This window comes from Pteropus alecto, unplaced genomic scaffold (assembly GCF_000325575.1).
Source record: "Pteropus alecto unplaced genomic scaffold, ASM32557v1 scaffold23, whole genome shotgun sequence".
In the NCBI taxonomy this organism is placed as follows: Eukaryota; Metazoa; Chordata; class Mammalia; order Chiroptera; family Pteropodidae; genus Pteropus; species Pteropus alecto.
The window spans coordinates 7260155-7272229 of NW_006435837.1; the positions used below are offsets into that span (position 1 = coordinate 7260155).

At 37.7% G+C, this 12075-nt stretch overlaps 1 protein-coding gene and 1 pseudogene across 2 annotated transcripts in view; one reads left to right on the top strand and one right to left on the bottom strand.

Moving 5' to 3' along the window:
• Positions 1-887: 887 nt before the first annotated feature.
• Positions 888-12075, bottom strand: part of MOSPD2 (motile sperm domain containing 2) — a 43963-nt gene continuing 32775 nt past the window's right edge. Inside the window, exons 9-15 of one of the 2 annotated variants that reach the window (XM_006911655.3) lie at positions 11625-11801; positions 9816-9928; positions 7634-7730; positions 6708-6804; positions 6195-6324; positions 3936-4038; positions 888-3353 (exon numbers count right to left, since the gene is read on the bottom strand). In XM_006911655.3, coding sequence (XP_006911717.1) covers positions 3216-3353; positions 3936-4038; positions 6195-6324; positions 6708-6804; positions 7634-7730; positions 9816-9928; positions 11625-11801 — 855 coding nt within the window. In that variant the 3' untranslated portion in view covers positions 888-3215. The remainder of the gene's footprint in view (positions 3354-3935; positions 4039-6194; positions 6325-6707; positions 6805-7633; positions 7731-9815; positions 9929-11624; positions 11802-12075) is intronic. The other variant, XM_006911656.3, reaches the window with a different exon arrangement.
• LOC102890493 lies at positions 10540-11235 on the top strand (annotated as a pseudogene).

Genomic DNA, 12075 nt, shown 5'->3' on the forward strand with positions numbered 1-12075 from the left:
GATGGCAGCCCCATGCCTCTGCGGGCCCATCAGGATGCCTCAAGTTGCTGGTGAACATTTAGGGGAGAGAGATAAGACCTCTCCAGAGTTCGTTTTCTAGAAAAGTGTGTCTTTTAGGAAAGGAGACCACACCCCCACTGTCCCCAGTATGTGTGCTGCCTGGTGGGTCACTCGTCTTTGTAGCTCAGTTTTGATTTTCTCTGATGGTTGTGTATCTCTCCCTCTTTTTCACTTTAGAAGACGGACCCGTCCTATTCGTTTTATTTTTGTGGAGCAGTAGCTGCCATTTGGCTGGTGTGTCTTCTGGTAGCAAGGGGACCACACCGATAATCCCTGGTGCCTCTTCCCTGCGACCGCCCCTCTCCAGCAACGCCAGTGCCCAGTGCTCCAGCGCCTCCTCACAGGGACTGCCTTCCATGTGCCCAGCAGCTAGGTGGGATGGGTCAGCCCTGCTTCCTGCTGGCTTCCATCAGGCAGGAAGGTGAGTGGGAAGGAGGATGGGGAGGATGGGGAGGACGTGGGGCAGCTCTGCCAGTCACTTTCACGATGGAGCCCCAAGCCGTGACAGTGAGTCCAAGGCTCAGTACAAGGAAAACAGAGCTCCATTGAAGAGCAGCCAGACTCTGACCCTGACCCGGGGGTGAGGAGAAAAGGGACACACTAAGGACAGGTCACTTGATAATACAATTGCATCTCTGGAAGCTTGCAGGGCTGTCCTTATAAAAATGCAAAGCAAGTCTAAAAGAAATTAATGTGATTTTTAAAAGGTCAGAGTGAGTGTGAACATTGACTTTAAGATGCTTTATCAATTAGAGACCAGAGATTTTTCCTGATGATATTTATTTCATAAATGCAATTATTTTTCTAAAACATATTAAAATAGAAAACATTCTTTTGATCAATTTATACAAAGAAAATACCAATATAGTAATAAAAATACTGAAAATATATGAAAAGCACCAGAACATTAGAGAAATTACACTGGCAACAATTCTAGGAATATATTTTTTTGCAATTGTACAATAAAGTGCTATTAAATCCAGTCAAAATTAGTGGCAAGATATAAAAAGTTATGGTATTATTAAGAAATCTGAGGCTAGGCTCCCCAGCAATTGCATCTTTAGGCTACTTACAGATCGAACTAATGAGATTTCATTAATGTTTTCATGCAAAATCTATTCATTTCCATCTTCAAGTGAAAACAATCTAAATGTTGACACTTGGTAATCTGGTCGTGAACAGGTAATGACGTGATTCGAAATAAAATGATTAATTATAGAGTACCAAAAATAATAATCCTACAAATGTGATTAAATAAAATCAAATGAAGACAGAATAAAATCGAATGCAAATATATGTGATTATGACAAGTACGAAAGTTTGGATGCCTTTGATTTTATAGTTAATTTTCAGTGATTTCACCGTCACATTTAATAGACACAAACATTAAAAAGATATGTTAATAAATTCAACTGGCCAGGCGTCAGGGAAGCACATTTTAGTGAGCCAACGTAATTTTCATATGAAACATTAAAGGGACACTGTTAGGACAATACATTTCCAATTTTGACTATTTCCTCATTTATTTGCCAAGGAACAAAAGACACACATTGGGATTAGATTAAGTTAAAACCGGGACTGTAACATATAAGGGGACCCCGCTGTGCACACACACAGGGAGGCAGTATGGACAGTACTTAGAGTGGGCTGCAGTCACTTTCACTTCTGGAGTTGGCAAACTGAAATAGAAAAACCCAAATTAAGACAAAGTATCAGACCAGTGTCCTTTTAAGGTTTTATTTCCTAGGCCAGTTTTGAGGGGGGTCTATTGCATCATTTTTCATAACTCAATTTTGGAAGCATCGACTCTCTCTGGATGAAAGCTGCCTACACTGCACCTCAGAATAAAAAAAAAAAAATAATCTCCAAACATGGCTCAATCAAAACTCATGATTTATTTTACAAGCAGACTATTTTTTCTTTCCTATAAAGTAGATTTACACATGAACCAAAATGGACTGAAAGTGGACGTATTTATGAGGAAAACAAACTAATTTCATTTGCCTCTACTCCTGCAAGGTGTTTCTTTTCAGGAATTTCGGAACGATCCTCGGTATTACTGTGACGAAGGCAGAGTATTAAGCAAGTCACTCACTTAGCCCTGGCATGAAGGTTTTATAGATGGTTACGAATTACGGTTTTCACTCTTAAAAGGACAACGAATGTTTGAGTTTCAATTTTTCTTTTTTTCTTCATCCTTATAGATTACTCTGGTCTTTTGTCAAGTTTCCTTTTCATGGCTGACTCTAACAAGGAACTGAAATGTAAACGAATGATACCGCTGTGCATCTCAAAAACTATTTAAAAACCTTTAACTCTTTTCATTTAGAAAAGAGGGTAAAGAGGATGCAATAGAGGATCAGGCCTTTAGAATAAATGAAGCAAAAGGCTCAGGGTCCGGCCATAGGAGCAACATGAAATGGCATTAAAAAGACTCGAAAGTGGGACGGGAGGTTCCCTCTGCATATCACTAACAGAATTCAAAGAAAATCCAACCAAACTTCGTTTCCCAAATTCTGAGAGTGTTCATTAAAAAGTTCAAGATTAATAAAAGGCCGGTTGTTAAGGAAGACATATAAGAAACAAAGGCAAAAGGTGGTTTGGCATTAAATAGTTTTACATTCCCAAAGAATATTGACTAGCGTCTGGAAGTAATTCTCAAAATTACAAAGTCATGATTACAGAAATTACTCTATTTCACCTCCCCCAATATACATGTTCTATATACACAGTATAGAAAAGCTAATAAGTTGGCTCAGCTGTAATAATTATGTCATAAAAAAAGCAGATTACACTTTTTGGCTGCAACAAAGCATGTTATACTTTTCAGTTCAGCTCATATACATAGATAAAACTTAAGCTTTAAAAGTACTCAAATCAAAAGGAAAAAATAAGTTATGCCTCAACTATTAATTTACACAACGGATATGCCTTACTTTAACAACTAGCTTAATACGCTTTTATGATCAATTTCTTCAGTGTTTCCTTATTCTAATAGTTCATTTTCAAGACATGTATCTATTTCCCTGTGTTGCACATTTCCTTTTAGGAAGCACTATGTGTGACGCTGTTAGTAGCACGCTGGAGATGTTCTGGGTCTTACTTTTTTCAACTAATGGACAAAAGAGCCATGTATCCTACTGAGCACCACTTCTTTAACTGTACAACAAATAGAAGAAAGAGATGACAAAAGCAAGCGAGAGCACTGTTAAGGAAAGCAGCAGCTGCTGGAACCAGATACAACGCTGAACTTGGTCTTCGAGCTTCCTATTGCTTTCTAGTAAACGATTGAGCTAAAGAGGGGAAAAAGGATGAAAGAGTTGTATCAATAAAACAGTACATTATTCATGTGAATGACAAACAGGAATATTAGAAATCCAAACATTTATTCTGAAAGGCTGGGAGCTGGAAATGCAATGGGGAATTAGATTTGTCTGGTGAACAGACCTGTTATCCGCTTACTCTCGTTTTGAAGAGGTCTAGTTTTCTAGTTGAAAAATGAGCAATCACTTCTCGGAAGTACTGAAACTAGCTGCTCAGAAAGAGAGCCCCGCCCCCAACTCCATCTTTTTAAATTTTACATGAACTACATGGTACATTTCCTATGGGATCAAATTTTCTGATTACTCTCCAAAGCACTGTGTGCTTTACTATATGGTCCCTAGTTCAAATTCAAATGGCCAGAGCTTTTAAAAAGTAGATCTCTACAAGTAACTTGCTGCTTACCATTTCTGATTTGGCCTCCCTTCACAAAGAAGAGAGCATTTCTGTCGTGTCTATGCCAGACGTTTTCCTTACGTCAGTGGGAAAAAATGGATTTCTAATGTTAATCAGCATAAAGAACTTTGTTTTGGTTAAGAAGAATGAACACTTACTTGTAGACACATATCTTCACTGGTTTTATCTGACACGTTAAAACTACCATCTTTTAACGTAAGAGTGGTTGGTTTACTGCTCTCGACAATATGGCATCTTAACCTATGAAAATCCAAAGGAAACATAACTTAAAATTTTTAATGATTTTTTAAAAAATAAAAGTAAAATATAAAACAAAAAACCACAGAAATATATGTAACGCAGGGGAAAGTACTCATTCCTCTCCCCAGATACACCTAAGGTAGCAGTCCCCTTATCTCTGAAGGGAACAGAATTTTCCACTCCAAAAATGCCTCTTTGGCATAAGGATTATCTGGAGCTGATTATTTTTAAAGACACAGACAGTGGAAAAGCTGTGAAGACCGAGAAGTTACCCTTCTGTAAGAGACATTCACACTTCTAAGGGAAATCTCCATTTGTAAGGGTGCTTCCCTTTCTGTACCTGGAAGAGGAGGGTGACTCAATCTCTTGAATGGCTCATCAGTGGAGAAGGCAATGACCTATATCTGTATAACTGTGCCTTTCCCAATAACCTCCATAACCAGGCCCCACCCCCAACATCTTCCTTTGTCTTTTGCTGGAGATGGTGTTTAAGGTGGCGCCTTGGGGCATTTGGGGAGTTTTACTGTTTTCAGGATCTCTCCAATTCGTACAGGAGGAGTACGCAGTATTAACTTCTGTTTGTTTTCCTTCTGTTAATCTTTGATTTGGAGTCGGGGAGTCTCAGCCAAGAACCCAGAAGGGTAAAAGAAAATTACTTTTCTTATCTACAGTTTGGTGACTTAACATAGGTCCTGCTGAGACCCCGTACTGGCTTGGGAGCCTACAGACTGGATCTTGAAAGACTGGCAGAAGCCAAGGAAGGGTAAGAATTCTTATCAGACTTAGCTCTTGTAAATCTTACTCTTGTGCAGGCTGAGAGGGGAAGGGAAAAGTTTCACTGTGTCCCTTCCTTTCTAAATTTAGATTAGGAGGAGAAATATTTGAACTAGTTCTTTGGGGACAGTGACTTTAGTAGAGATTTTTGTTATGAGTGTTCTTTGTTTCTGTTGATCCTTTTTCCTCCCAGAGATGCTCACTGTTTTATGTCTCTCGTGTCATTTGTCATAAGAAGGAGAACCACAGGCCCAAAGAGATTTTCCTTTCATCTTGTTCTATGTCTTAAGAGCTTGGCTTTGTGACTAGTGAGAATGTTCTCTCTGGTCTCTGCCAGCTGGAGAATGGATGTGTCCGCATGCATCCGGTGGCCAGCCGAATAGGCTTGGGGATCTGAGACACAGAGTGACAAGCAGCATTCTCTTTGTCTGACCGTGCCAGCTCCCATGGGAGTTTGTCATAAAGGGTCCTCGTCCCTAAGGGGCCTTTGTTGTCTCAACCTTCATGTATCTTAAGTGCTGAAAAAGTCCCATTCCAGTAGTACCTGACCAGTGTCACTGATTAGTGCATCTGTGACTAGAGGCATCTCATGTTCTTGTGGGAAACCTCAGACACTTTTGTACTACACCATTCTTGCTGCCTGAGACAATGAAGGGTTTTGCTCTTATGCTAATTCTGGAATGATCTTTCTGATCTTGTGAGGACTACATTTTTGAACCCTTTTTCGGGAGAACTCTTGTGTCCATGGTTAAGCCATAAAAAAAAAAAAGGCTTATTGGTTTGAGTTGATATGGAGATTAAGATAAGATCCTACCTGTCAATGGCCAGACAATAGATCCTTTGAATTGAAAAACCTTCTATGTTTGGAAAGTAGAGAGCTTTCATCCTAAAAAATTCTTATTGGTATCTAAGGAAAGACCGAATTGAAAGGAGGACTCGAAGCAATATAGTGGCTAGCAAGGGACTGCCTTAGCAAGATGAAATGACAAGGCTCTTTTTGCCCGCCACTTTAAGAAGGTATTTACCAAATTCAGAGAAGAGTTAAAAGATCAGTGGCTATTCAGTCCCTACTCACAGGGACCCTGACTGACTGCTAAGAGGTATTCTTCCCACCCATGATTATACTGTAGTTATCAGACAAGATCTGTGTTTTAACACATCCAGATTCTTATACTGCCTGTAAACAAGTGTCTGCTATTAGCAACCATCCTGAGAAACTCTAGTTCTCATTCACCTGGGTATCCTACAGCCTCGCAGAACTCAGGGCCCACACTAGATGCCTCAATGTCTGCTAAACTCTGGAAGAAAGGTATGTCTGCACAGCCCACATAGGCACATTTATCTTTCAGAATTTTCTTTCGGCCTGTGAGTAAAAAGCATACCTGTGCTCCATCACTTTGTTTCTAGGAACTTCTTTCCAGAACTGAGTCAATTCTGCTGGGCCTGTGCCAGATGACTGTTCCATTTCTGCAGCCATTATCAAAAAACGGTCTTGGACAGAGACTGTTAAACCTGCATTCCAAAAGGGCAGCTTATTATATAAACAGGAATCTATAAAGGGTTATATATGTGGCTTAAGGCATTATTCTGGAAAAAAACATTAAGGAAAAATAATGTGAAACTACCATAAAAAGAAAAAAGTTCTAAAAATGAAGACTTCTTTTTTGAAATTCAATTTCAACTGGCATCAGTTTAAACAATTTTACTCAATTAATTTTTTAACGCTGGGAAGGGCTTTAGAGACTCATTTGCCCATCTCATTTTACACGTGGGAAAACATGCTTACAGTGCAGTGAAGTGATTTGCTGACACTTAATTTCTAGATTCTAGTCCAGCTCCGCTGAATCATCGCCCAGCCCCAGGTCCCCCCAAGTGGTCATCAAGGGACAACTTACCCCCATGGGGAGACACAACTATGTCAACTGATGCGCCAGGGTCACAGCTGCTGTTGCTGGGCTTGACTCTGTATTTCTCTGGAGCAGTTGTTCTCACCTGTTTATAAACACAGTAGTCACATAATAACCTTTATGCTTTCTGGGGGAAATGGTTTAAGAAGGACTTTTAACAAAATCAGCAGTTAATAATAACCTACATTTATAAAGTAAGCTTGGTGGTTATGCATAGAATGTCCCTTACCCCACCAATAGAAAAAAAAGGATCTCGAGCTATTTAAATAAATATTCATTCATCTTTTAAGTCCAATCGTCACTCAGTCTTCCTCTTAAAAAAAATTACTCCATCTGTCAGATAGTTATTCTGTCTGCTCATTGCCTGAATTTAATGATACATATTAAAAAAACTGAATGCATGAGAACACGGTACAATAGTGTTCAGAAATTAAAAAAAAAAAACAACACAGTAGCTAATCAAAGGACATCCAGACATCCTAGTGGTTAAATTTAAATAGATGATTTAAGGAAATAACACCTACAGTACAGGATGGTGGTAGGCTCAGTCTTGTTACGCTTAATGCTCTGTATCAGGTTAGTACCCAGTATAAACTACACTCCTAAATATATACTACCTTGGAGAAACGTACATTTGATTTTATAGTTTTATTTTTCACTGTTATGATAAATCATTCGTTTTCCTTTTTTTTTTTTTTTTAAATTTAAAACAAATGTTAAACCCTGGGATTAATTCGGGCATTATTTCATGTCACATGGTTAGAACTAGAAGGCAGTATGACATGCTTAAAAATACCATAAAAACATTGTCTAAATTCAAAATGATCAATCTTTCAATTAAAATGTCAAAAAAAAGTCTAAAATCACTTCCCATGTCAAAGTTTCACACATGATTTATTCTTTCAGAAATTTACCTTAAATGCCACTATGTTTTTAGTTACATTTGTCAACACTATTAAAGTTTTCTTCTCTCCAGATTCTGTACTTCCAAAATACAGTTCTTCTGCTGGGCTAAGTGGTGACAAAAACATAAGTCGTTTGTATTACTCAGAATAAATGACAACGTAATCATTAGCTTGAAGAAAAACATCGGTTATTATTTTACACTTGTTTGTATAAAGAGATTTCATCAAAAAGACAAGATTACAAAATAATTACCTAATATATTTCGCATTTTAATCTTATTGATTCAATGCATGCTATTTAAAAAGTCCTATGGTTTTGCCAAGATCAAAAGCAAAGGAGGAAGGAACAGAGAGAGGATAAGAAAGATTCTGAATTAGTCCTATAATCAGCACCACCATAAGGAGCATTTACTTAAACTCTTGGGAAGATGATAGATAATAAAGCAAAGAAGGAATTGCTGCTTCAGCTTTACCTAATTACAAACAGATTAGAATGGGGCGTATTTTTATATACCAACAGAGAAGAGCATTACTTAAAAAGAAAGATCGTTAGGGATGTATTCAAGTAACAGAATAATTTTTTACTACATAAAAAAAGCTTTTTCTCTGTCATAGGGAAGAAGAAATATGAAGACAGAAATAAAATCTGGGGTGGGAACTGGAGGAAGAACAGTAAAATCAGTGAACCTCAAAATGCAAATGTTACTATTTTTGGCCACTATAATGCCCGTGGCCTAAAATGAAAACAAAAAGACTCCAGTTAAGTTTGTATAGTTTAATTACATAAGCCGAATTACAGCAGGTACCTCCAAACATGTTTATGGGCAGGGCAGTGTTTTTGTTTTAGATAAAAAGGTGAATTTGTCAGATAGCACTTTGAGATACATCTGTAAATAGATTCCTGTTCTATCAGGAATGTCTTTATCTCAGAGATGTTTGTTCATCTAGAGAGCACACAGTTTTAAGGATGTGCTCTCCCAGTAGGGCTTTGCTCAGCTTTGGACAAGACTGTAAATGAGCATAGTCGCTGGCTGCCTTTTAGGACTCAATCTGAAATATGTCATAGAGAAGACAGGAAGGTTTTGGATCTCAGAACTGCTCTCAGTGACCAACAGAAAAGTTGTGAGAAGCTCTGGGGTGAGAGACATAGGTTGCGTCTTTGGGTGTGTGTAGAAGTGCTGTGACTTTCCTGCAGGCGAAGGCAGTGCATGGCAGAGCCCAAAGTTCCACTTTGGCTTTCTCCCTAGCCAGCTCCTCCGGCCATACCTCGACATTTATAAGCCAGGAACTATGGTTTGGACAGGCTTTCAGTGAAGAAACAGAGTGTATAACTTCCAAACCAGTAGAGGGAAAAATAAACTCCAAAGAGGGAAAATAACAAAGAAAAACCATGGAAAACAATGGGCATGTGTGATCTCTCTCTCCTTCCCTCCCCCACCTCCCCCCACACAGAGACATGACAAATCCAATTACAACAGTAATCAAAATATATGTAAACAAATCTTGTCAATTAGGCAATCTCAGATTCAATTTTTAAAACAACTTGTTCATAACAGACATACCTAAAACAGTTACATAGAAAGGTTTCAAGTAAAGAGATAGAAAACGATACATTAGGTCATCACTAAAGAGGGTATAGCAATATTAATATGAGACTGAATAGATTTACCAAGCAAAAGCATCATTAGTGAAAAGAGATCTTTACATAATGATCAAGAAACAATCCTGAATCTTGTGGATTGTATAACCCTGAAACAAAAACAGAAATGAGCTGAAATTTGGTTTTAGGAAAAAAAAAAAAGTCTATTTTTCTGGTTCAGCTTTAGCTTTTGGAAGGTCAAATCAATAAATGCATACATTTCAATGTTTCTGCCATCTTTGAACTTGTGCAAGTCTAACAGTATCAGTAAAATAAGAAAAGGACATGTTATTCAGATTTCCTGTTAATATATGAATATTCGCTTTTATTACCTGATGTAATAAAATAATGAGGGCCTTTCAAACATACTCAACAAAATAACAGAAAGGTAGTCAAAAATATCCACTGTCTGGAAACCAAGGTGAATCTTCGGTAACCCTTAATTTTGTTTTTCTACAGTTTCAAAAACAGTATACAAGTTTTCTTTACAGTTCCCTCAAGATGATCAAAATATGTTAGAAAAGTGTAGCTAATAAAATCTTTTCTAATTACCTGATGTGTAATAAGGGCCCCTTAAACACACTCAATGGTTTTTTGAAAGCTTTCACCTTGGAATCAACTTTTTCATTTTCTTCTGCTTTGGAAGTAGGTTCGGTTAAGTTAATCTGAAGACAAAAAAAATATGAAGAAAAGATAAATTTAGTTTCATATTGACAGCTGGGCTGGTCATTAGGTCAAAAAGTAAACACTGATTCAATGCAAGTTATAGTCTTTAACGTAGTTTTATTATATCTAAATTGGATAGTTAATATATATTAACATTACCTTAACATATTTGAGTGCCTACTAGAAATGTCACTGTAGGAAGTATAACATGGTCCTTTCCTTAAGAGTCTTTAAATCTGTTCTAAATTGTATTTATCAAGACCCTGATTACGTATAACAAGGTGACAATTGAGTGCTTTTGAAAATATGAAATAAAGGAAGTGGATCAAGATAAAGTTTTAATAAATATCTAAAATATTTTTATTTATTTGAAATTTTTGTTTTGGATAAATAAAAAATATTTGAGATAAAACGATTCTTTCTAGGTGCATTTTGCCAATTTTTATACAAAAGTATGGAACTGGCCGGCCCATCTCACCCATCCTTCCTCTTTCTTTTTACATATATAGAGGGGACTTTCCTGTTGCGAGTTGCATGGAGTCAGCTCACGGGTCTCTGAGACTCGAGAACTTGAGAAGTTCTTTGTGTCCGGGGGGCTGCGCCCCATGGCTCGGTGGCCGTGACCATGTCACAAAACACGAATATTGAGTTACACCGTAAGCGCTATGGATATTGTTTGGATTACCATGAGAAAAAGAGAAAGAAGGAAGGTCGAGAAGCTCATGAACATTCAAAGCAGTAAAAGAGATGATTGCTCTCAAAGCTAAGCTCTATCATAAACAGCGCCATGCTGAGAAAATACAAATGAAAAAGACTGTCAAGATGCATGAAAAGAGAAACACCAAACAAAAGAATGATGAAAAGACTCCACAAGGAGCGGTACCTGCATATCTACTGGACAGAGAGGGACAGTCTCAAGCCAAAGTACTTTCCAATATGATTAAACAAAAATGAAAAGAGAAAGCGGGAAAATGGGAAGTCCCTGTGCCCAAAGTTCTTGCTCAGGGAGAAACAGGTATTAAAAGTTATTTGAACAAAGAGAAAGAAGTATGGAAGAGGATGCTTACTAAATTCTGCTTTGTTGGAGATGGCTTTACTCGAAAACCACCTAAATGAAACATTCATTAGGCCAATGGGCTTACGTTTCAAGAAGGCCCATGTAATACATCCTGAATTGAAAGCCACCTTTTGCCTGCCAATACTTGGTGTAAAGAAAAATCTCTCATCCCCACTTTATACAGCTTTGGGTGTTGTTACCAAAGGTACTGTTGTTGAGGTGAATGTGAGCTAGTTGGGCCTTGTGACACAAGGTGGCAAGGTTATTTGGGAAAATATGCCCAGGTTACCAACAGTCCTGAAAATGATGGATGCATATATGCAGTCTTACTGGTTTGATAGGTTTCACACAAGTAACTCCTTATAATTATTGAAGACTACGCACCAATCAGGAAAATCACCTTTACCTGTGATGTTTCTGAGTACTAGCCAACAGGTTACATGTCTGCACTCAATAAAAGAACTATTTATTTTATTATAAAGAACATTAGAATGGCCCAGTTTTACCAAAAAAAAAAAAAAAAGATATAGAGGGGAAGAAAGTTAAGTGAATTACTCAAAATCACATAGCGAGCTAGTAGTATAATTGGGGCTAAGGCCACAGTTTTTGACTCAATTTCATTTTATTCTTAGAATTACCTTTTTCAGAAGAGCTGACTGTTCTTCATTAGAAATTGTTTCCAAGGTTTCTTTGCCATCACTTTCTATATCTTCCTTACTTGAAGTTTCATCCTCACTGGCAATAGGCCCATTTTCACACAATGGTGTCTGGAAGTCATCATCTATTAGTGGTGGATAGCTATACTTGAAAGGATCCTAAAAGAAAAGAATTTTGGGTCAGTCTGCTAAGAGGTGGGTAGAAAAAATAATTATCTTAGTAAAGTTAAAATTCTTTCCTTTGGCCAAAAGAACAGACTGAATTAGTGAAATTTAAAACCTGAAATGGAAAGGGTAAGAAGTGGTGTGGGATAACTGGCCAGCCATCTGTGAAAAAAGCAAGATGGATCTTTAGCTCACTCTTCACACCAAAAGAATTTCAGATGGATGAAGGCTGTGTGTGTGTGTGTGTGTGTGTGTGTGTGTGTGTGTG